Source organism: Bos javanicus, chromosome 7 (assembly GCF_032452875.1).
Source record: "Bos javanicus breed banteng chromosome 7, ARS-OSU_banteng_1.0, whole genome shotgun sequence".
NCBI lineage: Eukaryota > Metazoa > Chordata > Mammalia > Artiodactyla > Bovidae > Bos > Bos javanicus.
The window spans coordinates 2,239,006-2,266,011 of record NC_083874.1 but is presented as its reverse complement, the minus strand read 5'-3'; the positions used below and the strand labels follow the sequence as shown (position 1 = coordinate 2,266,011).

Below are 27,006 nucleotides of genomic sequence, written 5' to 3'. Positions count from 1 at the left end.
TTTTCCCCTGGAAACCCAATTATAGGAGAGAAGGGGTTGTAATCAGGGAGGAGGGAGTGTCTGGAGATACTTCACCTCCACTTTGAACTAAAGGTTGACTTGGGAGCCTTTGGCTAAGTTATGTTTCCTGGAGAACTGACTCCATGGGAAACCGGGAGAGGGATCGGTCCTTATGTGTGCCTCTTGCTGTTCATGGGATCCCGCCTTGGCTCACTGCATGCTGGTCCCTCCAGACCTTTTGGCTTTGCAAGGGCAGCACATCCTTCTGTCTGCTCAAGTTTAAGCTGGGAATGGAGGACAAGTATAGTCAAGGTAACAAGCAAACACAGGCATGATATGCAAAAACACAGACGTTTTTACTTTAATAAGTTATAAAATCAAGGAGCCAAATTTTACTCTACAGAAAACAAATGTATTGATTGCTGTCATCAGAGAGATAAAAACACTGTGATTGAGTTCAGCACCAGAATAACCCATGCGACAGCTGCCTGTCAGACAGGGAGTACATAGTTAAAATGCTTCATCTGATAAAGACTTTGCTATTGAGCACCATTTGTATACTCCAGACAAACAAAATACCTTAAAGTACACATGAAAGGCTTATACGTGAAATTCCATGGGTTTTCCAAAAGGAGTAGGTCAGAGAGCCAGGTCCTAAAACTCCAGCGGAGTCTTCCCACAAACATGAAGTGACTCTTGGGCCCCTCAGCTGACTTTCCAGAGCAGTGGACAAAAAGTACCTCTGAATCTCAACCTGGTATTAGGAAACCTTGGCTCAAAGACGGCCTCTGCCTCCCCCAGGCTCTCTGGAAGCCTCTCTGGAAGCTCAGGACTGTTGCTAAGCCAGCTGTCCAACCTCCTTAAGCTCAATGGAAACTTACAGTGTCTCAGAGCAGGTGAACACTGCCTTCTTGGAGAGACCTCTGAGGACCATCTAATCCAGAGAACTCTGTGGATATATGGCCCAAGGCATTAAGTATGGCATGTTGAGCCATGCCCATGTGGTCTATAGTTCCCAGAGGGCATCTTTCTTCCTCCTGCAAAAGACAGATCCCCCTGGGAGTGTCCCACCTGGGGTTCTCCCCAAAGGCTTCCAGCCCCCAAGACACACAGCCTTGCTTTGCTGAGATACGAGAATGGAGTGTTCCCATCCTGTGGCTTCCAAGAAAGGTAAACTGAGTAATACTCTGGCTAGGACTAGTCCAGAGCTTCCTCAACATTCTAGAACAGACCCAAGCCAGCACTGCCCAGCCCTTCAGTCTGTGAGGAGCACCAGTTGCCATGCATTCAGCCAACAGAGGAAAGCCGTGGGTCTATTTCCTAATAATAGAGAGGTGGGGTTGCAGAAGTGCTTCACACTACATCTTGTTAAAGAAGTAACACTAATGATATATTTTCAGAAATATTTCCTCCAGCTGGGTTCTCAGGAGCCAGCAAGCTCCTAAGAGGACACGTATGAGAAAGTGTGGAATGTGGTGGCAGAGGGGAGGGAGGCGGGCTGTGCTGGGGCGACGGCAGGGCTGGTCCTCAGCCGTGTGATGGCTCGGCATCGTCCCACATGTTCCTCACTGTTTCCTAGAACCTTAACCTGTCCCTAGACACACACAGATACATGCACACACACGCATGGGTTCAGATAAAGGGATTTAGCACCTCAAAACTCAAAAAGTAAACATCGTGGTGTTATCTTGAGCCTCAGTATTTTCATCCACAGAATGGGGAATGGAACAAGAAAGAGTTCTCTAAGATCTATGACTGGTGAGAATACAAAGTCTTTAAAACTTTCCTGGATGTGAAAAGCTTAAGAATTACATGTCAGGCTAGGCCCGGCTAAGGAGCTAATGTGCTTGGGTCCTGTAATTTCGGGAAGTTTAAGCTACATGTTCACACACAGAAAAACGAGCCCTGACCACTCACTGGATTTTCCAGCAGAGTGCATGCCTCCTTCATCCTTCCAGTGACTTGAGGAAGCAGAGAGTGTCTCTGGGGAGCCCCAGGCCTGAGGCCAGGCTGGCCAGAGGTGACAAGCAAGGCCAAGGTTAGTGAAGAAGAGAGAGGTGTGAGAGCCTGGGAGTGCCAGCTGGTGACCACACTCATCCACGCCACCTGCCTCACCACCTCGTCCTGGAGTTTGCTGGAATTCATGACCTCCACTTCGCTGCATTCGTCTTAATGACTGGTCACTTAGTAAATAAATCACTGTTTCTTCTAAGAGCCCCATGGGTCTTGTACCTCAACCTGGAGATTGGTAGGAACTGTCCTGCGTCTCCAGCAGGGTTGTCACCGCAAGGAAAAGATTCGCAATCACTGCTCAGAAACTTGGGGCAAAGGTTTTTTCTCTCCCTCCTGCTGTCCCTCATTGATGGGAGGTGTAGAGCCTCCATATTCCTCTCTACCCCACACCCAACCCCAGTGCAGGACTTAGAACATTCCAGGACTAGGAAACATAGGTACCAACCTAGTTGCCACATGCTTACAAGTGTGTGTGTGTGTGTGTGTGTGTGTGTGTGTATAATGTAAATATAGCTATATATTTACATTATTCTCCTTCTTTGTTTCCTCAAAACCTTTTGGAGTCAGGAATCTGACTTCATCTCCACAACACAGGAGTTGCCATGGAATATCTCTATAAGCAAGAAAAAAAAAGCTATTGATGCTATCTTTCCATTTTATTAGAACTTTCCGAGCATCTCTTTCTTCCTCATCTCATCAATGAGCTCTTGGATTCTTTGGTTTCTGGTCTTTTCGTACGGGCTCGGTCGTCGAGGGATCAGGTTGGGTGGCTGGACTTCATCTTCCAGGCCAGGGATTTTGTAGGGCACATCCACAGCATTGGTTTCTGGATGGTCCTCGGTGGCATTGGTGCTGGAAGTATTGAGAGGCACCTCCAGGGGTATGCCTGGCGGAGGCTGCACCTCCATGACTAGAGTGGGCACTGGAAGGGTGGGCATGAGCTCTTCAATGTCATTGTGCTTCCCAGAGGGTGGCTCTGCCCTGTCGTCCACATCAGTGAGGTTGTCGTGCACGTTACAGGACTTGCAGCACAGCTTATTGTAGCCTGGGATGGAGCAATAACGAGACAAGACTTCCATCCTACAGAACACTGACTTGTCACCTTGGCAGCGGCCCTCTGAAAGAGAAAAGTGGGACAAATAACCAAAGGACAGATAAGGGGGACCTTCTTCCCCCACAGGAAGCAGTTTGCTGGAGGAGGCATTGAAAAGAGCCCAGAGACAGCACAGAGGCAAGCGAGCTCACACAGAAACTCTGTGTGGTTTAGATACGAGGGAGCCCTTGGGCAGGGCGGCGTCCGGGGACCCCCGCCCTGGAGTGGTGTCACACTAGCTGTGAGCAATGCTCCCCTCCTCCAAGCAGGCCCCAGGTGAGTCCAGATGTTTCAGTATCTGTCAAAGTTGGAGACAGAAATGAGGTCTGTCTGTTCTTAAGGAGTGATTCCAAGCCCCAAAATTTGGGCTTTGTCAGATCTTCACATGCGAGATCCCAGGGGTAACCTCAGTGACATTCTGTGGCACAATTTGACTCTATTTACAATCATCTTTAACCTGTAACTGTAACACAATTAAACCTAAAAGAACCAATTGCTAACACCCAAGAAAACAAATCCCAGAGCCTCAGTTATGGCCTCGCCATACTCCTCCACATCTTGTTTCCATCTTCATCCAAATCCCCCAGATGAGCTTTGTTTCTGAAAAGTGCCTACATAAAAATTAAAAGTCACCCAGACTTGTCTGGGATTTCTTCCACCTGCCTCAACTTATGTGACACCCCGTGTCCCGCCACTGCATCACCCACCACACGGCTCTGCCACAACTGGGCTTCTGGTCGTTTTCCAAAGTGCTCCAGAACTCGATGCCTTCACACAGGCCAATCCAGCCTTACATGTAGATCCAGCCCAGCATATCTGCCACTTTCTTTCCCACCCAAGATCTGCTCATCCATGGTCCCAGTGCATGGAGAACCCTGACCCTGCAGGCCACTGTTGTCTCTCTTGTTTCCTCTTTCCCCATGGCTGTCTCCTTCTTGGCCTAGCTCCAACCCTGTCTGCAGCGATATTAATAAGACCCACTCTTCTCCTCTTGTTCTCAGCCTCTGTCTTCTTCCCGAATTTCTACCCGCTTCCCTTTCCGCTCACACCTAATTCCACACATAAATTAGGTGTTATTGAGATGATTTACAAAAACGCATTCAACATAGAAGAATAAACTAACAATATAACAGGGGATATTTGATCCATCATAAATTCCTAATCACTGACCTCAATGGGCCCCACTTTCCAACTATGTTCCCTGCTCAGCCACTCTCTATTCTTCATAATGGGCATTTCAGACTTTTCCCGTCTGCTGTGCCCTCCTATCCCCTCATTCCCCTTAGGGCAGATGACATCTCCTACTGGAAGGAACCACATAGGGGAGATGGGAAGGTAGGAAGGAGGGAAGGGGCAGCCACCTGACATAGTTACTCTTTGCACTAATGAAGGGCGTGTTCTACATCTACAGGTAAAGCTATGCTAACTCATTGGGATTTCCTGCAATAACAGACAGGCAGGCCCTCTCCCATTGAAAAGCCAGTGGTTCTGACATCTGCCCTCTGCATGGCCTTTGCTCCAGCTTATAATTTCACGTTACAGGCTGGCAACCCACTTACTTGGACACCAACCTCACACTTTTGGAGCTTCAGACTCTTGGATACAACTGCCTACTAGATACCCCTCAATTTCTGAGGTGCCAAAAGTTGACTCCACGTGTCCAGCCCAAGTCCATGGCCTCCACTGGCATCATCCATCTCAGAGATTGGTCCTTCATGCACACAAGCCAGATCCCGGGGATCCCCTGTCCAGTCATCTCCAAGTCCATCAGCATGTCCCCGATGCTCTTGACATATCCACGTTCCCCTCTCTCCTGCCTCCACCGAACCAAGCTACCTTGCCTCTGGGCTGCACTGTGGTGAGAGCTTCCTTTCTGCCTGTCTCCTTTCTCCCTCCTTCCTATCTACTTATCCTGCTGCAGGTTCTTCAACTGGAGATATGAACATATCACGACGCAGACTGAAGCTCCTGGAATGCCCCTCCCTTGTTTCAGGATGAGGACCTGCCTCCTGCACCTCTCCAGGCTCACTCGGGCCTTGCTTGCCTTGCTCTGCAGGGTGCTCCCTGTGGCTGCAGGCCCTTTGCACATACTATGTCTCTCTTCTTCCTCATCCTCGAGGCTCAGCTGACACACGTCCTCCTCGGTCAAGCACTGCCTGACCGCCCTTGGAGGTGGCATCCCACAGTATGTAGTCTAGTGGTGCCGCGGGTCTCCCCTTCCCAGCACTCCATCACAGCTACCAAGTCCACATTTGCTCTCAGGTAAGGTAACTAACTGGAGAGGGCAATGGCACCCCACTCCAGTACTCTTGCCTGGAAAATCCCATGGATGGAGGAGCCCAGTAGGCTGCAGTCCATGGGGTTGCTAAGGGTCGGACACGACTGAGCAACTTCACTTTCACTTTTCACTTTTATGCACTGGAGAAGGAAATGGCAACCCACTCCAGTGTTCTTGCCTGGAGAATCCCAGAGACGGGGGAGCCTGGTAGGCTGCCGTCTATGGGGTCGCACAGAGTCGCACATGACTGAAGCAACTTAGCAGCAGCAGCAGCAAGGTAACTAATGCCTGACACTTTCATTATCCTGAAAGCTACAAAGGGCAGAGCCCAAAGCTGTATCCGGGTGTCCCTTTATCCCAGAGCCTAGAACAGAGAATCAAAGAATATGTAAGTGTTCAATGTGAATAAGACAGATGCGAGTAACTGAGTCCAAAACAAGGAATTCGTGGATGTTAGAATAGCAATGCTACAGGCAAGAACATACAGAGGCATATATCATCAGAGAGGGACCCAACCTTGACTCTGAGCTGCTAAGTGGCTGAAATAAGGAGGAAACATGACTGGGCAAGGGCTGACGACATGAAGAGCTAGGGACAGATGGGCTGTTTAGGAAAAGCCCCGGTCTTCCTAACCCTGAGACGGAGGAACAGGCCAACGTGTGGAGGGGAAAGGCAGATGGTCTTGCACAGAGGGTCAATTCCTGAAATCAAACTAAAACGATCCTGAAATGTGGCTTTCAGGGTTTTAAAACCTTGGATAAGACTTTACATTAAATATTCAAGATCTGAGACAGATGAAATCAGAACAGTGCTGTTTGAAGCTGGGTGGAGCATGCTCAGAGCCTCTGCTCCCTTCCTCCCTCCTGGCCCCTTTACCCTCCCTGGCAGCCGCTGAGATAGGCACGTGAAAACCATGCCTACTGCCCTCAGGAGACACACGGGGCTTTGGTAACACTAGGTGTGGCATCTCCCCCCGGCACTGGCCATCAGCTGGGGCAGGGAGGCCAGAGGCCAGGTCTCAACAAGGATGGGGCAGGCCTGGCCATGCTGCTGGGACTGGGCCCCCCTGCCCCAGAGACGCCCTCTCCCGTCACCTGTGCCGCCTCCTTCACAAAAGATCAGGACTGGCATTCAGCATCTCCCTCACTTGTCTCCAACCAGGCGGGGATCCTGAGACGCCGGTGTCGCGTCAGTCTAGGGTAGGGGTCTGCCAACCACACATGTTGGCACGTTGGTCCCTCCACCTGGTTTTGTAAACAGGGTTTTATTGGAGCAGTGCTGCTGGTGGCCTGCCTGCAACGCTATAGACAGGGTGCCCTTAGCAGGGATTTCTCCTGACCTGTCTGGGCAAGGAGACTTAGTGGACACAGCTCATCAGGCACAGTTGTCTTGATCTCCTATCTCTGGAGCTGGGAGTCTTTCAATGATCAGAGCTCTGGGCAGGCTGACCTCAGTCATGGCTACTATGACCCCCACCCAAAGGCTGCTACCTGGCACCCTGTGCCCTGACACCCATCTCCACAGTGCTGGGTGGTCATCATTTCTCATGAACTCCCTCCGCCCTGGAACAGGACCCCTTCGTGGGAATGGGAAGGACAGATGCCCAGATTGGGAGGCCCCATGGTGGACCTTGACATGCTGTGTGGTCCTTGTCAGCAAGGGGAGTGGACACACAGGCCCCGTGGATCCTGAGGGCAGGCCGTGGGAGACAAGGTAGGCATGGCTGGGCACACACTTGTGTGACTGCTGCAGGCCAGGAGCTCAGAGCCACAGCTGCCTTGTCCTTCTCCAGCCTAGACTCTCCAGAGGCTGGCCTAGCCCCTGAGTTGTGCCAGGAGCCAGGGCACTGGCCTGATGGTGGCTCAGGGCACAATGACCTGGACATTGTCTCCACTACTAAACACAGATTCCCATTCCACAGGCTCAGATCCCAAAGACGGGCCCTGTTCCCAACTATGAGGCCTTATCTACAAGGAGAAAACCGAGGTGTTCCTGCAAGCTGCCTGTTAACACTGAAGGTTCAAAAATCATGGTGGGGTGTCTCCATGGGCTGCTATCATATTTTGAAAAATGCCTGGCGAGGGGGCCTAGGCCTCAGGTGGGGGAGGGGCCCTCAGCATCTATGCTGAGCAGGGTAAGGGGGACAGGAAAGTCACTGGAATCAGAAACTGAGGAACTGATGTCCCAGAACGGCACCTGCAGCTCTACAGCGCCGTCAGCCACAGAGGTGAAAAGAAGGAGGCAGCAGTGTGCCAGACCCAAGCATCCAGTTTCACTGAACTTTTATTGAGTTTATTTGTGGGATGCATGACAGGAAGTCTTTCCACGGTTAGTAAGAGTAAAAGGTCATTTTCACAGTCACTTTGGCACACACTAACGTTGTCTCATAAAAAAACCAGAAAAGCAACGACAATGGAACCTATATAATACGTCATTAGATACATACAAAACACTAATAAAATATCCCTGATGAACCAAAGTGCATATAGACAGGGAGCACAATGCCCAGGACCGCATTGCACCTTCCCAGAGTCACGCGTGCCACTCGCATCGCCTAAGTCAAAGTTGGAAGTTAACAGTCGTGAGAATTAGTATGTGTTACACCGCATATTTACATAACAGTAATTAGTGCCAAGGGAGAGCTGGACGCTGTCCAGCGGGGACGCTACGAAGAGGGGCCAGGGCTGGGGCAGGAGGGGAGTGGCCGGCTGGACTGTTGCACTCGTCACACCAAGGGCCAGGCCAGTCACCCCCTGGTGTGCGGCCGTGCCAGCGGCAGGGCGCTCAGGGCTCCAACAACAGTCAGCGCCAAAGGGCCTCCAGCGGGCCTCCTTTCCACAGAGGTGATCCCGCGCCTGGGGCCCTGCACAGGCCTGGGCCTCCTGGACTCCTGGACTCAGCCAGGCCTCCTGAACTGAGAAGTCTTATCCTTGGCCAAAGGTGGGTGAGCCGGCCGCCTGCCTCTAGGTTGCACTGCCTGCCTCCTGCCTGGGTCATGTCTCCCCTCGGAAGCTGGAGCTAGCAGCCAATTCTGTTACCTTTCAACTTTAAGGCATCTTCTACATAGTTTTATCTAAGCAAAAAAGCAATAAAAATTGAGGTAATTCTGTAGTTGTTCACACGGGTAGGCGGCCACATCCACGTGAGACAGCCTTGAGCTCTCACTTTCTCGCCCCTGTGCGTGGGGCCATGTGCACACGATGAGAAAGGCCATTGGAGCAAATGGACAGAGAATGGAAGTGGCGGTGTGTCCTGATGTCCCACCGCAGGGACACATTCCCTGCCTCTTCCGCTTTACCTGAACCCCAAGAGGGGCCGGGTATGGGGGCCAAGGGTTGTGTGAGCTGGGCACAAAGGCCACAGGAAGCAGGCCACGGTCACACGAGTCAGGAGGACACATTGAGCACAGGGGCAGCAGCAGCAGCAGCAGCAGAGGAGGCTGGGGAGCCCCTGGCACACTGCTGGACACGGGCCGGGCGCCAGGCTGGTGACGCACAACTGCACGCCCGAGACCCCTCTGGGCTCCCTCGCCGGGAGGCGGCATTTAAAAGGGGGCAGGTGGGGGCCCCCTCAACTTCCAACCTGCAGCTCCAGCCTGGAGGGCTGTGGCCCTGGGAGGCGGTCACAAAGTGGTCACATTCACACTTGGGCCTCTGGCCCCTCCAGCACCACGACAGATCTTTGCCCCTTTAAAAGCCATCACCACCAGGTCCTGGCACCCCACAAGAGGCCAGTGCCCCGGGCCGTGCCTCTGCAGGACTGGCCCTCCCGGCCAGGTGGCTCCAAAGGAGACAGCCGAGCACAGATGCCCGGAGAAACAGATTCCACCAACAGAGCTCAGGAAGAGTCAGGGGAGTTTTCCATAGACAGAGAGGAGGGGCGCCCACGGCAAGCTCCACAAGGCGCAGGGCATGCACTGGAGGGCAGAGACAGAGTTATAAACGGGCCGGTTACTTGACGAGGTCTCCTGGACTGGCGAGTTGGGGTCCGGTCGGGATAGCCACTGGACCACGTAGCTCTTCTTGGAGGGGTCAGAGGTGTTTCCTAGAGGGAAAAGACAGGCACCTGTGGCTGCTAGGGTACCGGGTCTGGGCCTCCAATCCCCCCACCCCAGACAGGAGGGCTCCATGGACTCTGGTGTCCCAGGGACAGGCGGGCCCCAGTCACCCTCCAGGCCCAACTCCTGCCTCTCCTCCACCAAGTATCTTGGGCCTCAGCTACACAGGGTCACTCCCCATGCAGGCCCCACCAGCACCTCCTTATCTTGAGAAGTGCTGGGAACAAGAGATCCTGGCTCTACACTCCCCTCGGCTGGGGCAGACACACCTGACCGCCAGAGCTCCCTGGTCTGTAGCAGGCACTCCTGACTGGGTCTATCTCATGAACTGTCGGGAGCAAAGAGGTAATGTGTGTCCAGCCCTTGGCAAGGCGCCCAGCGCAGTCAGGGTTCTGGCTGGTTTCCTTTCAGGGCATTAGGCACCCTCTGTACTCACACAGGTACCCTCTACTCACATGGGTACCCTTACTCACACTGGTACCCCTACTCACACAGGTAACCCTACCCACACAGATACCCCCTACTCACACAGGTAACCCTATTCACAGGGTGCCCTACTCACACATATACCCCCTACTCACACAGATACCCCCTACTCACACAGGTAACCCTACTCACACAGATACCCCCTACTCACACAAACACCCCCTACTCACACAGGTAACCCTATTCACAGGGTGCCCTACTCACACAGATACCCCCTATTCACACAGATACCCCCTACTCACACAGGTAACCCTACTCACACAGATACCCCCTACTCACACAGGTAACCCTACTCACACAGATACCCCCTACTCACACAGATACCCCCTACTCACACAGGTAACCCTACTCACACAGATACCCCCTACTCACACAGGTAACCCTACTCACACAGATACCCCTTACTCACACAGGTAACCCTACTCACACAGGTAACCCTACTCACACAGATACCCCCTACTCACACAGGTAACCCTACTCACACAGGTAACCCTACTCACACAGATACCCCCTACTCACACAGGTAACCCTACTCACACAGATACCCCGTACTCACACAAATACCCCCTACTCACACAGGTAACCCTACTCACACAGATACCCCCTACTCACACAGATACCCCCTACTCACACAGGTAACCCTACTCACACAGATACCCCGTACTCACACAAATACCCCCTACTCACACAGGTAACCCTACTCACACAGATACCCCGTACTCACACAAATACCCCCTACTCACACAGGTAACCCTACTCACACAGGTAACCCTATTCACAGGGTGCCCTACTCACACAGATACCCCCTACTCACACAGGTAACCCTACTCACACAGGTACCCCCTACTCACACAGGTACCCCCTACTCACACGGGTACCCCCTACTCACATGGGTACCCTCTATACTCACAAAGGTACCCCTACTAATATGAGTACCCCCTACTCATACAGGTAACCCCTACCCAGACAGGAATGGGCTGAGCCCTGACGTGCAGTCACCATGAATCTGGTTTCTCTCCCAGACCAAAAGGGAGTGCCAGGAAGGCAGCGATGGGCGTGCCAGGAAGGCAGCGATGGGCTGAATCCATGCCATCCTTCTCTAGGGCCTGGCCTGGAGATGAGCATGGCAAATGCCAGTTCCTTTCATTTCCTGCCACGGAAAGGCCCCAGACCAGGCCTGGGTGGCCCTGGCTTCTCCTTCAAGTTCACAGATGCTCTATTTGGCCAGTTGTGGGAAGAGCTGCATTTGCCTGGGCTACCCTCCTCCCCGGACCTGCTGCATGCAGAGGGCTTACGGGGACAGGGGCCAAGCCTGCAGATCCTTGCCGTCTCAGGCCGCTCCTCCCGGCACACCCCGAAACTGTCGTCCGCAGTTCGGCAGAGCACCGGCCGTTCCTGGGTGCCATTTCCACAGGTTACTGAGCACTGCGGACAAAGAGTACCAGTCAGGGCCCACCTCCCACGCTAGGCTAGGTCTTCAAGGGCTCCCCAAGTGGGTGACCCCACGACACTGGGAGGTGGAGAGGGACAGAGGGGAGAGTGTGAGCTAGAGGTCTGCCCGGCCTTGCCCTGGCCTCTGGAAGCTGCCTCAGGCTCTTGGGCTCTCAAGTGAGTTGGAGAGAGCAAATCTGCAGGGCCGGATAGAGCCCGGCACTTCTGGACTCGCATCGAGTGCTTCCCTTCTCCATCTAGAGGAGTTGAGGCCCGGAGAAATGGCTATGCAGTGCAGATCACCAGGAAAGCTCTGCCTGCGTCCAGGAGGCGTTAGCACAGGACGCTCCCTCCCCCTGGACACAGAGCTCTGTGCCACCAGCACCCGCACCGTCCCCTCCAGCCTCTGGCCCCCTTGGTGTCACCACACTGGGAGGGGCCAGAAGAAGCCCTCATGCCCAGACTCCTGGCTCTGCTCACAGCTCAGCCCAGCCGAGCCAAAGGATGATTCTCAAGTTCTTGCCTCCTGTGTGAGAAAGGGCTGACTCAGCAGACTGGGTTGCTTGAACCTGCCCAGTCCCAAGAAAGGCCTATTTTCAGAACTAGCCCTTGGTTAACTCCTGGGAACCGAGTTCATGGAACGGTCTGTCTGGTAAGAGCATATACCTGTGTGCCTGAGGTCCTGAATCAGGCATTACCAACTTGTTTGGTTGGTTTACACCAAGAATATTATTTGTGGTGAGCATCTGCTTTCCTTCTGGGGTCCAGGGCTTCAGTAATGGATGTCAGTCACGCAGGCACCCTGTGCTTCCATGAGTGATCCCCAGTGAAAACCCTGGACACCTGGATGCTTGTGCCTGGTTTCCTCCAGATGCTTCACCCAAGCGCTTTTTCCCTTTACTGATTCTACTCTGTACGTGAACCATGAACTCCCAGATGCTGAAGTTGGATTTAGAAAAGGCAGAGGAACCAGAGATCAAATTGCAAACATCTGTTGGATCATAGTAAAAGAAACAAGAGTTCCAGAAAAACATCTACTGTTTCATCGACTATGCTAAAGCCTTTGACTGTGTGGATCACAACAATCTGTGGAAAATTCTTAAAGAGATGGGAATACCTGGCCATCTCACCTGCTTCCTGAGGAACCTGTATGCAGGTCAAGAAGCAACAGTTAGAATCAGACATGGAACAAGAGACTGGTTTCTAACTGGGAAAGGAGTATGTCAAGGCTGTATATTGTCACTCTGCTTATTTAACGTATATGCAGAGTACATCATGTGAAATGCCGGGCTAGATGAAACAAAAGCTGAATCAAGATTGCCAGGAGAAATATCAATAACCTCAGATATGCAGATGACATCACCATTATGTCAGAAAGCGAAGAGGAACTCAAGAGTCTCTTGATGAAAGTGAAAGAGGAGAGTGAAAACGCTGGCTTAAAATTCAACATTCAAAAAATGAAGATCATGGCCTCTGGTCCCACCACTTCTTGGCAAATAGATGGGGAAACAATGGAAACAGTGACAGACTTTATTTTCTTGGACTCCAAAGTTACTACAGATGGTGACTGCAACCATGAAATGAAAAGATGCTTGCTCCTTGGAAGAAAAGGAAGATCAACCTAGACATTGTATTAAAAAGAAGAGACATTACTTTGCCGACAAAGGTCCTTCTAGTCAAGGCTATGGTTTTTCCAGTAGTCATGTATGGATGTGAGAGTTGGACTGTGAAGAAGGCTGAGTGCTGAAGAATTGATGCTTTTGAACTGTGGTGTTGGAGAAGACTCTTGAGAGTCCCTTGGACTGCAAGGAGATCCAACCAGTCCATCCTAAAGGAAATAAATTCTAGAATATTTGTTGGAAGGAGTGGTACTGAAGCTGAAGCTCTGATATTTTGGCTACTTGATGCGAAGAACTGACTCATTGGAAAAGACCCTGATGCTGGGAAAGATTGAAGGCAGGAGAAGGGGACGACAGAGGATGAGATGGCTGGATGGCATCACTGACTCAATGGACATGAGCTTGAACAAGTTCCAGGAGTTGATGATGGACAAGGAAGCCTGGCATGCTATGGTCCATGGGGTTGCAAAGAGTCGGACACGACTAAGCGACTGAACAACAACAGAACTTTCATTGTAATAAAGCATAACCATGACTATAGCAACTTCTGTGGGAACCTTTGAGCCCAAAGCTGGTCTTGGCAACCCCTGACCCACCAGGCATGTGGGCTGGATGTCAGTGCTCACATCAGCTCAGCCTTGCCCCCAAAACTCTCCTCCAGCCCCTGAGACTATCCTCACTATTTTTTCAGCCAGATCTAAGCCCTCCTTTGCTCATGTCCCCTCTTGCAAGTCTAATTGGCCTTTTAGCCACAGTTCTGCCCCAGAGACAAAAGCCCAGGCTTCCTTTTGCATCTTGGAGCCCAGGCTGCCCCTAGTCTTCTGGGGTTCCAGTCCCCCGTAGCACATGGGAGCCTCTGCCCTGCAGAGTAAAGATACACATTCCTCTGAGTTTCACACAGAACAGTAGCCAGGGAAGCATGGGTGCCCTGAGACCTACGGACGTGGCCTAGGGCAAGAACGGCATCCAGGCCAAGGCGGATCACCCTGGCCACCTCAGTCCCCCCCGAGCTTGGTTTCGGGGCTGAGGACACAGGGCCGGGGAACTGCTCACCTGGGACCAGGATCCAGCCCGCCACCGGCCAGGGCACAGCTCACGGTTGCAGGCCCGGCGGCCCTCGGGTCGAGCGTCATTGCAGTGCTTGGTGTGCACGGAGCGGGTGGTGTTGTTGTGCAGAGGCTGAACACAGCGCACGGAGCGAACCTGCATGCCTGTCCGCCCACAGCTCCGGCTGCACGGCTCCCACTCGCCCGTGACCCACCTGCCAGGGCACACAGCACACGGTCAGCCCCTGGAGAAACCCCGGTGGACAGGGGCAGGGCAGCCTGTTCCTCCAGGCGCATCTTCCCTGTGTCAGGAAGGTGCCCTGGAGGCTTGCTGTACCCCTGCCTGAGGTCCTGCAGACCATGAACCCCAAGCGTGCCCATTGCGGGGAAACCCTGGTTTGGGGGTGGCCTTTGTCCTTTCTTAGCCTCCTGACTCTGCCCTCTGACCTCACCAACCCTTCTGGGCAGCAGCATGGACGCCCTCAGCACCTGTCCTCAAAGGGCCCCCACCTGCCTATTTACCCAACATCTTCCCTGCTTGGGGCCCTGCAAAAGGAACCTGGGCCCAGAAATGCAGCCCCATCAAATTCCGGGTCTGGAGGGTCAAGGCTGCAGCCCCTGGGGTTAACTGTGAGGGAAACATCTATCACAGGGCCAGAAGCAAGCCCGACACCCTCAGAGCCTCAGTTTCCCCATCTGAGCATTAGTACTTATTATCATTTCTAGCATCCCAGGCGGCCCAAATGGTTAAGAACCTGCCTGCCAGTGCAGGAGAGGCAGATTCAATCCCTGGGTTGGGAAGATCCCCTGGAGAAGGAAATGGCAATACACTCCAGTATTCTTGCCTGGAAAATTCATGGACAGAGGAACTTGGTGGGCTACGGTCCACGGGGTCACAAAGATGTACATTATTGTTTCCTTCTAGCAAGTCTGAAGGAGGAGGCCACTGCACAGCCTCAAACACCTTAGACTCCATAGAACATGTTGAGTGAGAAAGACTCTGAAACATCTCAGGGCCTGTGGGGCCCAGAGCCACCGAGAAATCTGATCCTGCGCCACCGTCCACAGAAGCCCCAGGACGCTTCCCCCCTCCTCTAGTGGGGCTGGGGGCCAGAGAGCCCTGGCACTCACACGGGCTGGGAGCACTCCTGTGGGTTGCAGGTCCGGCGGATGGCTTTGGGCTTTGAGACGGAGTCGCAGAAGCCTCGGTGCACCATCTTGTGGTCCAGCCTCCGGCGGCAGCCATACTTGGTGAATTGGGACCCTGAAGATGAGAGCTTGAGGGGGCTCAACGGGACAGCATGGGCCCTCCCGCAGGCGTGGAGGGGCGGCTCCTCAGGCCACTTCAGCCCTGCTCTCCCTGTCCTGCTGATGGGGCGAGGGTGGGGCAGTTTGGACAAGTCCAGCCTGGTGCCCGCCCAGCACTGCAGGCCAAGTGAGGGTGCCAGGCCAGGGACAGCAGCCTCCTGGGTGGCTTCCTGGGGCAGGAGGGAAGGTTCTACTCCTTCTCCCAGCATTTAGTCATTGACGATACCTTGGATTAATATGCACTGAGAACCTCACTAAACATGGAACACAGCCTGCCAGGCTCCTTCAGCCAGTCTAGTGTAGCAGTTCTCAGCTGCTGCAGATTTTGTCCCTGGGGACATCTGGCAATGTCTGGGACACTTAGTTGTCACAACTGGAAAGGAGATGCCACCAGCACTGAACAGGGAGAGGCTGGGGATGCTGCTCAGCATTCTACAGTCAGGGGACAACCTCCAAAACAGACGACTATAGAGCCCAAAGTGTCAACTGGGTAAGTCTCAAAATCTCAGCCTAGTGCATTAGACATGACAGAATATGACAGGACAGCCTGAGCTAGACTGGGCATCTGGGGGTGCCCCAGGAAATACAGCACCCCAGTGCTCTGGTTTCATGGAAAGCAGTGAAGGAGGCTCCCCAGGCAGGAGATGGCCTGTGCAAAGGCCCCGAGGCAGAAGTGCAGCATGTCCAGAAAACCAGCTAAGCCAGCACGGACAGGCCCAAGTGAGCGAGGGTTGGGAGTGCCGGTGGCAGAGGGAGACGTCAGAGAGTTGCTTCGACCTTGGAGGCCATGAGGAGAATTTTGTTTTTTTTTATCAAGAGCAGAAGGATCTGCTGATAACTACGACACCAGGACAGGGTATGGTCTAATTTGCCCCTTTAATAGTTTAAAGTGGGGGCCAGTTGGGTAGTGAGGATGCCACCAGGACTGGGAAGATGGTAACAGCAGATGAGTCCAAGAGAAATGCAGGAGGGAGGCTCAACAGGACACGCTGATAAAATCCAGGGCTGGGTGGCTCAGGGAACGGCTGGGTGCCACCCACTTAGGCAGCAGCACTGGGAGAACTCCCTGTCTCGTCTTGGTATGGGAGCCTGCGTGGTCCTGCATCTGAAGGTGGTCTGTCCGGGGCACCTGCTTCTGCAGGCTGAGTGTCCTCTCCTGCTTCTCATCTCCTCCAGCCCCCAAGGAGCAGCAAACACACTGGGCAGATCAGAGCTTCCTATCTGTTACGTCGTACCCAAGTTTGAGGTCCAAGGCAGGTGGGACCTCCTTGCACCCAGCCCTGCCCCAGAAAGGAAAGGCCTTTCTGAATGAACTCAGGGGTGACCTGCAGAGGAGGCCTCTCCACTGGTCTCCAGCATGGCCCAGTCCTTCCTGTGGCCTGCCTCCCGATGTCACAGTGATCTATCCAAACCACCCTCACGGTGACCTCCTGTCAGGCCAGACCTCCTTCTCATGATGACGCAGGTGGGTGCTGGTGTCAGGCAACCCCACACATGCCCCCCTGCTGCCTTTGGCCAGCAGCCCTGAGCACCTGCCCTTCCTGTCCACCCTCTGGCACCTCCCTGGCAGGGCTAGGCCCTTGTTACCTGGGCAGAGGTCACTGCTTGTGTTCTCATAGCTGGCACAACCCTCACTCCAGGCAGTCAGCAGAGACCACGGGCTGAAGGGAGCTCCTCACCCAGGAGACCCTTCCTGCTCATCCCCCTTTCCTCTGGGGCCCCGGCTCTGAGAAAGCCCCTCACCTCCACCGCAGGGCTTGGAGCAGGGCGACCACTTCTTCAGGGCCCACTCATAGCCCACAGAGTCATCTTCCAGGACGTTGTTGTCATCCACATTGAGCGAGTCCTCATGGATCATGTACTTGTAGGTCAGCGAGATGCGGGCGTCCCCCTCCGGGATGACCTGCCCCGGAGACAGGGGTGAATATGCCCGCCCCCCACCACTCTCCCCCAGAGACCTGGTTAGGAAGGTCAGCCCGAGGAACATGCCTGGCCAAGTCTCATTATTCCCGGTAGTCAGGTTCTAGAAAGTCCCAGCAAACACTGAACCTGCCCGTACTGAACCACTGGGGAACACAGGGTCTGGGCCAGCGAACCTCTGGTCATGACATTTTCATCAACAGCCTATGCATAAGCCTATTCTATGGGTGTTTCTGTTTAGACACCTTAATCAGTACACACTGTTGATTCACTGATACTGAACTCACAGCCAGCACCCAGGTACTTGTGCCTGGACAAAGCTCAGTAACACACGCATTCTTGTCTCTCCACGGGGCAAACCCACAGCCTCCATGCAGAGGGACACCAGGCACACTTCACAGCCACAACTGGGGACATTTTAAACAGTGAGATTATCTTCCGAAAGCATAAAAATGCAAAGAACATGGCAGTAAATAGAGTGTGAAAAGATGCTTGTTTACAGTAGGAGCTGAAATAAGTAGCAGAACCAGGCCTGGCTCCGCTCTGCTGGGAGCACGCATGTCAGGCGCTCACACTTGCCCTGCTCCGCCGAGAGCACAGGCAGACCTCGCTTTATGGCGCTTCGGTTTACTGTGCTTCACAGACGTTATCTTTTAACAACTTAAAGGTTTACGGCAGCCCCATGTGCGGCAAGTCTATTGGCGCCATTTGTCAACAGCATTTGGTGACTTTTTGGCTGTCTGGGTCACATTTTGGTACTTCCCACAATCTTTCAAATGTTTTCATTACTGTTGGACAAATCAATGGAAGTAGTCTTGTTAAGGCTTCAAAAGCTACTGACCGTTAAACAGAGACCCTGAAAGGAGTTACATGCCAAGCTGCTGACTAGCAGAAATGGCAAAAGATCCTGGGAGCCAGTAGATAAGGAAGGGAGTAAGTCACAAGAAAGGGAGTAAGTCACGAAGCTTCCTGGGCCTTGGGAATCTGCCCTTTCCCAGGGATCTGCTGACATTCTGAGACTTACGAATAGACATACAAGGCTTCAACATAATAGCCAGAGCTGCATCTCCACAAAAAGGTACTTGTGGCTTGAAATAAAAGCAGGACTGCTTTGAACTGAGTTCTGAAGTCTCAACAGTGAGAGAAGGGATGGGAGGTTGAGGGGGACAAACTGCCCAGAACCTCTCAACTGGGGGTCCAGACTGCTGTTCCAGGGACACCCCAGCATCGCCCGAGTATGGATGCATGCGTTTGTGTCTTGCTGTACCATGTACTGGGAGCTCCAGATTAGATCTGGATGGTTCCCAATTTAGTGATATATATCATATATATATATTTATATATATATAACATTAATTAATAATATAATAACATTATATATTATAATATATATAACATATATTATGTAATACAGTATATAATACATATAATTATATTATAAATAATTATATTATTATATATAATACATTATATTATATATAATTGTATATAATATAATATATACAATTATATATTATATTAATTAAATTAATTAATTATAATATTTAATATATAATATATTATACAATTATATATAATATATACAAATATAGAATTATATATTATATATTTTATATATTTACAAAATATATTTATATATTTAAAAATGTTTATAAATTTATATATTTATAAGACATTTTATATTGATATATTTTATATTATATATTATATAAATAATATAGAATATATAGAATAGTATTATATAATTATATAATATTATATAATATATTATATTCTATATATAATATATAATTATATTTTTTATATATTTATAAAATATTATATATATAATATATAACATATAGTATATTATATTAATATAATTATTTTATTAATATAATTATTACAATATGATATTAATATAATCATTATAATAATTATAAATCTAAATATACAACATATTTATTATATATAATTTATATATATTATATTTATTTAATATAATATAATTGTATATTATTATTATATTATATATAATATATATTTATATATCAAATATATTGGAGAAGGCAATGGCACCCCACTCCAGTACTCTTGCCTGGAAAATCCCATGGGCGGAGGAGCCTGGTGGGCTCCAGTCCACCGGGTGGCTAAGAGTCAGACACAACTGAGCGACTTCACTTTCACTTTTCACTTTCATGCATTGGAGATGGAAATGGCAACCCACTCCAGTATTCTTGCCTGGAGAATCCCAGGGATGGCGGAGCCTGGTGGGCTCCCATCTCTGGGGTCGCACAGAGTCGGACACGACTGAAGCGACTTAGCAGCAGCAGCAGCATCAAATATATATATATTTCTTGTGGTGATGTATGTATAATAATTTCTTACTATATTACTTGTCCTCATACTGTAACTCACTGCTAATGTAATAAACTTCCTATTTCTTGCTTACTAAATGTGCTCTGTATTTGCTGCTCAGATGTGTCCGACTCTTTGTGACCCCATGGACTGTAGCCCACCAGGCTCTTCTGTCCATGGGATTCTCCAGGCAAGAATACTGGAATGGGCTGCCATGCCTTCCTCCAAGGGATCTTTCCAACCCAGGAATCGAACCTAGGTCTCCTGCATTGCATGTGGATTCTTTACCATCTGAACCACCAGGGAAGCCCAAGAACCTGGAGTGGGTAGCCTATCCATTCTCCAGGGGATCTTCCAGACCCAGGAATTGAACTGAGGTCTCCTGCATTGCAGGCAGATTCTTTATAGTCTGAGCCACCAGGGAAGCCTAGGGTGGTTATTTTGCCAGTGAATCCTCTGAACCTGAAACCAAAAGTAAGTCTCAGCAGGACATAACTCTTTCAGCAGAACAATTATTATTACTTTTATCATGGTGATCTCTGACCAAGTGGTCTTTGATTTTATTATGTAGTTGCCTTTTTGCTCTTTATCTTTAATTGAGGTATGTACATTGTTTTTCAGGCCTAAGGCTATCACACATTTCACAGACCACAGGATAGTATCCCATGTGCTCTGGGAAACACACATCCGCACGCCTTGCATGACTATGATATTCACTTTACTGTGGTGGCCTGGAACCCAACCTACCTATTTCTCCTGAGGTGTGTCTGTACCAGTTTGGAGATTAGAAATACTTTCAGTAGGGGAATTTACCAACACAGAAACAGCAGGACTGAGGCCCGACTGTATGTGCACTGACAAAGGCAGGGCAGCAGAGGCATCTCTGGGGACGGAAGTGCACGCAGGCGGGGTGAGCAGAGCATGGTGAGCGTGAACACCCCAGCCCCCAGCTGCACACCCTGGTGTGGGGCGCTGAGCCCCAGCACGGTGTGCTCACCTTCAGAGAGGGGCAAAAGGCACATGAGCCTTATCTGCAGTGTTTTAATTTCTTTTTACTGACAAAATATATTGCATATGCAATTGAAATTAATTTTTAAAAAGTAAATTAGGAAATCAAACCCAGGAGCAGCCTGTGGTCCTGGACTCAGGGGACCCGGGGTCCAGTGCTGCTCAGAGACAAAGGCTTAGTGTGACTTGGGTCTCGCAGTCCAATTTCCTGCAGCCCCATCGGTCACCCCCAGGGAGCTTCAGGGTTTGAATGCAGTAGCAGACAAGAATAAGCATGATGAGAGGTGGCCGTGAATGTCGCCCAGAGTTGTTTGTGGAGGGGAAGCCTAAATGCTTACAGGGGATTTTGTCTCTGGTCGCCCAGGGACACAGGGCAAGGAGCCAGACCGGTGGCTCCATGCGTGCTCCTCACTCTGACACAGAGACGGAGGTCCTCAGCTCAAAGGTCAGGCCGGAGGGGCCGTGCAGAACATGGCCTGAAGGCTGTAGGGAGGCTCAGGGCTCCCAGGCACCGCCCGACCCCTTCCCCAGCAGCCACCTGCCTCACCCGCCTCACGCTGCAAGAGGCGGCGGGCCTGGCCCCTGTCTGACTTACCAGCACAGTGATGGTGCCGTGGAGGGGGCCCATGGTCTGCAGCGTCTCCCGGCCGTCCTCATCCCGGTACTCCCACTCCACGCCCATGGCGATGAAGGTCTTGGAGTTGGGATCCACGTCATTCTCCTCATTTAAAATGAACTTGCCTGTCTCCAGGTTTTTGACGGCTGAACGATAAAAGACAGAAGGATGGAAGACAGCCACGATCACCCGGGGGCAGAAGTGTGGGAGGTCATCAGGGTTCACTAGTTTGAACAGGTTGGGGGAATTGTGGGGAGCAGAGCCCCTTTTCTTCCTTCAGTCCCACTGACAACCCAAGCCGCCTTGGGAACCTGCCTTGTCCTTTGTCTCTGCACTGGACCTAAGTTTCCCTCCAACCCGCCCTCCTGCCGGGTCTGGGGCCCTTTTCTGGATCTGCCTCTCAGGCCCTGGAGGAGAGGCTCCATGGTAGGGACTTAGGAACCACCAGGGCCACATCCGTACAGTCTACTTGGAGCACTCAGGGGGCTCTCAGGGCCACTGCCCTCCCTGACCCAGCTCCCTGGGTGAGGGGTACCTGCTGGACACCAGGGCTTCCTGCCCTGGGGTGAGCATGCGTCCCACACACCTTCCCACCCTGTTGATAACTATGGCTCAGCCTGGTACCCCACCAGTCCCCTACATCCCAAAGAGGCCTGACCTGACTCGGGGACCACCCAGCCTACTGCTACTGCTGCTGCTGCTAAGTCGCTTCAGTCGTGTCCGACTCAGTGCGACCCCAGAGACGGCAGCCCACCAGGCTCCCCGTCCCTGGGATTCTCCAGGCAAGAACACTGGAGTGGGTTGCCATTTCCTTCTTCAATGCATGAAAGTGAAAAGTGAAAGTGAAGTCGCTCAGTCGTGTCCGACTCTTCGCGACCCCATGGACTGGAGCCCACCAGGCTCCTCCGTCCATGGGGTTTTCCAGGCGAGTATTGGAGTGGGGTGCCATCGCCTTCTCCAGACCCAGCCTACTATGCATCCACAAAGAATGTCCAGGAGATGAGAATCCGCTGGCACAAAGCCCCACACTTGCCAGAGTGTGGAAAGCGGCTCCTGGGGGGCTGCTGGAAGATTTTAGCAGGGAGGCCACAGACTGGGCACAAAAATCACAGGATAACAGTGAGAAAACCGTTCCCTGCACAAGTTTCCTAGACTCCCTTGAGAGCCGTGGTAAGTGCCAGGAGGTCCCTCGCTTGCCACTAACCCTCCCTCCTTGTTTGCAGAGATAGCCCTGGGCAGGAAGCAGTGTTTAGGTAGAAGTGTCTTTTTTTAAGGGATTGACTTTTATATTTGCCTCCTACTTAAGACAAGGAGTACTGGCTGTCCATGTTGGGACAGCAACATAAAAGTCTCCTCTAAAAATAAGGAAGAAAGAAGCATCTGCATTTTAAAAAGAGTGGTGTTTGCTCACATCAGCGGAGGTGCTAGATGCCCACAGTCATGGAACCCCTGACCCCTCCAGGGCACAGGAAAGAAAATGGGACCCAAACTAGGAGAAAGGACTTGTGTGAGGTCCCCTCACTGACCCCCAGCATCACTTCCTACTTTGGTCCTGCAACTTGGGGCCGTGTGGATGAGTGAACCCCTGTGAGGGGTTCCAGGCAGCCTGCAGGAGCACAGTGCCACAGGGGCTGCCATGTGAGAAGGGGCATCCCGAGTTGTCAGAACATCCAAATTTCCAAGAGATGCCAGGCATCTCTATTCCAAAAGAACCGCTCGAATTTAAAATGAAACTAAATGAAAATATGCAAACGCACCATGGGAGCCCATCTACCAGCTGGCCTCGGCAGCCACTGCTTGTGGAACTTGCTGACTTCCAGTGAGCGAGGGGCTTCCCCTTCGACTTTGAGTGGGAGGTATGGCATGTCTTAGACACATGTCCCTCCAAAACTGCTGTGAGGGAAGGCTTCTCCATTGGGAAAGTACTAAAGGAGAGACCCACCCATCAGCTGGGCCAAGCCAGGGGCAGAGGAGATAGGGTTGCAGCCCATGCCTCCCAGTCAGGCCCCCGACCCCCAGAACAGTCAGGCTGTGGAGCCTGTGGAGCCACTGCGCTGTCTGGCTCTGGCACTCACCCAGGTGATGGCTGGTGGTGTCTGCTTCCTGGATTAGCAGGTGTCTGGCTCCTGCCGGGATCTCAAACATCTTGATGTAACCTTGGTTGGGATGTGGGGAGACAAAGCCAAAAGAGAAGGGAGTTGCTGTCAAATGCGGACAATGTGAGGAGGGCCTTGCCCTCGATGGTGGTTCCAGAGGCCCAGTGTTTGATGGGCTCTGACTGCCCACTGAGAGAGGGGCCCATGGGAAAGCTAGTATATCCCAGACAGCAACAGCCCTCCGGCTCATTTTCAAATCCCAGCGCTTCTTCAACCTCTTCCACTGAAAACTTGGTGGGTGTCCTCACGAGTAGCCCCGGAGTCATGCCCCGCATGGAGCTAAGATGCCACAACCAAGAGAGAAGCTTTCAGCAGACTGCTCGGTCTCCCTGGACCTCAGCAGCTTAATCCCTAAACAAAAGACAGCCTGCTCACATGGGACTGTGCAGCAGCCAGCTGGCAGCAGCCCAGCACCAGCTCTGAGTGGAGTGTGGCAGGTTTGCTCCAGGCCCTTCTTCCAAAAGAGTTGAGCCAAAGTGCCTGCGTGCCTGCGTGTGTGCTCAGTCACTCAGTCTTGTGCAACCCTGTGTGACCCCATGGACTGTATAGCCCACCAGGCTCCTCTGTCCCTGGGGTTTCTCCAGGCCAAAATACTGGAGTGGGTTGCCATGCCCTTCTCCGGGGGATCTTCGTGACCCAGGGATGGAATGCTCATCTCCTGCGTCTTCTGCATTGGCAGGTAGCTTCTTTACCAGTGAGGACCCGGGAAGCCCACCAAAGTGGCTTCTCCCCATTTCAGTCAGAGGCAGAGCAGTCAGCTGCCGCAGGCCCACCCAGAGCCCCGAAGCCAGGTGGAGGGACCACTCTGGAAGGACGTTCATCCACAGGGCTGTTTTCCCAGAGCCCACCTTGGCCAGGGACCCCAAGTTCCCCAGCCCCAAATCTCCTGTGGCCCTGTTGGGACAGGCCTACGTTTCCCTAGGCCGCAGGCTGCACTGGCTAGCTCGTCAAAGGTCCCACCCACAGGCGCCTGGGGGCGGCAGTGGTGGGGCAGAGAGCAAGGGAGGCCAGTGGTGGCTAGAAAGCCTTGGAGAGCTGGGGAGGGAGCCCTCAAATAAAGGCACTGAAGACTCACCTTGTGCACCCCACACCCTGGCATCTCCCTGTCCCCACCCAGCCTGGGGCCTGACACAGCGACCCCTAAGGTTGCCTCTCCACCTCACCCTCCCAGACTTAGAGCCCCTCTTCCCAGACAGCCTCTGGGCAGGGGGAGGGAGGGGTGCACTCACCAAGCTTCTTGGGCGAGCGCGAGAACGTGCCCTTGACCACCTTGCAGTGGGAGTTGTCCCCTCCGCACACACCACACTTGTCCTCCTGCTTGCTGGAGCCGATCACCCCGTCACAGCCCACCTTCTGCAGAGGGATGGGGGAAATGCGGTGCCCGCTGAGACCCTACTCCCCACTGGGCCCTGGCGCCTGCTCCCTCGGCAGCCTGAAGCAGAGGAAGGAGAGGGGGCTTCGGAGCAAGAAAGAGCCTGTGTGCCCACTGCAGGGAGGGCGCAAAGTGGCCCAGATGGCGTGTGCAGGCTCTCTCACCCCACATTTTGTAAATAATGACCATGTAACAGCTGAGCACATTTGTGGCCTTGCGCATGCGCATCACGAGGTGCTTGCTTAGCCGCGAGTTACTTGCGCTGTAGGGATATGTGAGCTCCACGTAAAAAGGGGCGGCGTGACTGCTGCCTCACGGCTGTGTCCTTTGGGTCAGCCACGAGAGGAGAGAACACAGCGTGAATACTGCTACAGCTGCTGCGTCAGCCAGGAGAGACGCTGTGTGCAGTTGTGTTATGTTACGTCTGCTGCTATGGCTGCCGTGTCAGCCAGGAGAGAATAAATGTGTCTGCAGTTCCAGCGGCTCCTCGAGTCTCCGTCCAGCCTCTTAGCTCGTGCCTTGCCTACCCTGGTTTCAGCGAACGGTGTGGACAGTGTGAACAGCATGACAATTGGCATCGTGAACGGGATCAGCAAGACACCCACGCAAGGACCAGCCTTTTCCCTGCTCACTCATCCACTCATCTGGACACTGTAACCTGTAGCGGACTCTGCACAGCCTAGTGTGAGAGTCGCTCAGTCCTGTCTGACTCTTTGTGACCCCATGGACGATACAGTCCATGGAACTCTCCAGGCCCGAATACTGGAGTGGGTAGCCTTTCCCTTCTCCAGGGGATCTTCCCAGCCCAGGAATAGAACCCAGGTCTCCCACATTGCAGGCGGATTCTTTACCAGCTAAGCCACCAGGGAAGCCCAATAATACTGGAGTGGGCAGCCTATCCCTTCTCCAGTGGATCTTCCTGACCCAGGAATTGAACCGGGGTCTCCTGCATTGCAGGTGGATCCTTTACCAGCTGAGCTACCAGGCCTTAGTCCCGAAGCTGCCCTGGCATAGCACACTGGCGTCCTCGTGAACATGAATCAGACGTGGCCTCTGCCCGTGTCCCCGGCGTCCACGCAGCGGCCCTCTGGGGCTCCCCACAGAGCTTCGGCCTGCAGGTCCCTCCCTCACACTGCTCCCAGGAATGGTGCCCTCTCAGTCTGTCTCGGGGCGTGTGGGCGGGACACAAGAGCTGGTAGGACCGCTTCTGCCTTCATTCTCTCGATGAATCCTCTCAACACTGTCCACCCTAGTATTAAAACTCGTTCCACACAGAGCAGGGATGTTTCCTTGCCCGAGGCCACCTGGTGGAGGCAGTAACACATTCCGGTTCTTTTGCTGGCTACAGCCCTGCGACAGCACACCATTCCCAGCCGCAGAGCTCTGTGCGGAGCAGACCCGGGGTGTGAGCACACTGCCTGAGGCCACGTTCACACCCATGCCCACACTCAGCAGGGAAGACAGCCTCTCCTCTAGCTGCTCTGCTCCCCGCCTGTTCTAGCGTGCGCCGCAGCTTCACAGGTTTCCCTCTTTGCCCTGGCTGCCAGGAAGCCCAGAGCCAGTTCACCCCTCAAGATCCTCCTCTCACCACCTCTTGTGAGACTGCTTCCTGTCCCTTTTCTCTTTGATTTCTGCGTTTTGTCTTACAAAGACCTTTGAGGGCTGGGTCTCCAGACTACGAAGGGGCTACAGAGCCAGTTTCTGGCCATGCAGTCTTAGAGAATTATTCAAACTGGCCAACCCCAAGCTGTTTATTCTGCCTGCCTCCCCTTTCCCACTATGGAAACCCCAATAAAAGCTCTGGCCCAGACTTTCCCCTGCTCCTTCTGCCTCCTAACTGAACCTGGTGCACAGCACAGCATGCTCTTCCCTCAGGAAATGAAAGTAATAAGCTCTTCTTTAATGACAAGTGACTTTTCTGTGTCATCATTCAGTCACCTCCCTCAATTAAAATCCCACGATTACGGAAGAGACATTGCTGTCTTTGTTTTCAAGTATTAATACTTGGTTGCGTGTTTGGAGCGTGAGCAGACTACGTGGCTTGCCCTCCCTGCTGGCTACAATCCTACTGAAACATGTGTGGAGAGAATCCCTGCGCTCTCCTCCCACAACGCCACACCCCACTTCTCTGTTCTTCCATCCTCTTCCACCTCCTCCAGGGGACCCGCCTCAGGCTCTCTGCCAGAGATAGCCTGAGGATGCTCACTTCTCAGGAAGGTGAGACGGGAGTCAGCCTCGTTGACACTGCAGTCTGCCACATTTATAG

General features: G+C 52.5%; 1 protein-coding gene across 1 annotated transcript in view; it reads right to left on the bottom strand.

Annotated features, from left to right (window-relative positions):
• Nucleotides 1-2,654: 2,654 nt before the first annotated feature.
• The window catches only part of ADAMTS2 (ADAM metallopeptidase with thrombospondin type 1 motif 2), a 243,770-nt gene continuing 219,418 nt past the window's right edge, over nt 2,655-27,006 (bottom strand). Inside the window, exons 14-22 of the mRNA XM_061421305.1 lie at nt 24,598-24,721; nt 23,288-23,368; nt 21,192-21,358; nt 17,075-17,234; nt 15,155-15,287; nt 14,031-14,238; nt 11,223-11,352; nt 9,339-9,428; nt 2,655-3,130 (exon numbers count right to left, since the gene is read on the bottom strand). Of these exons, the coding sequence (XP_061277289.1) occupies nt 2,673-3,130; nt 9,339-9,428; nt 11,223-11,352; nt 14,031-14,238; nt 15,155-15,287; nt 17,075-17,234; nt 21,192-21,358; nt 23,288-23,368; nt 24,598-24,721 (1,551 nt within the window). The 3' untranslated portion in view covers nt 2,655-2,672. The remainder of the gene's footprint in view (nt 3,131-9,338; nt 9,429-11,222; nt 11,353-14,030; nt 14,239-15,154; nt 15,288-17,074; nt 17,235-21,191; nt 21,359-23,287; nt 23,369-24,597; nt 24,722-27,006) is intronic.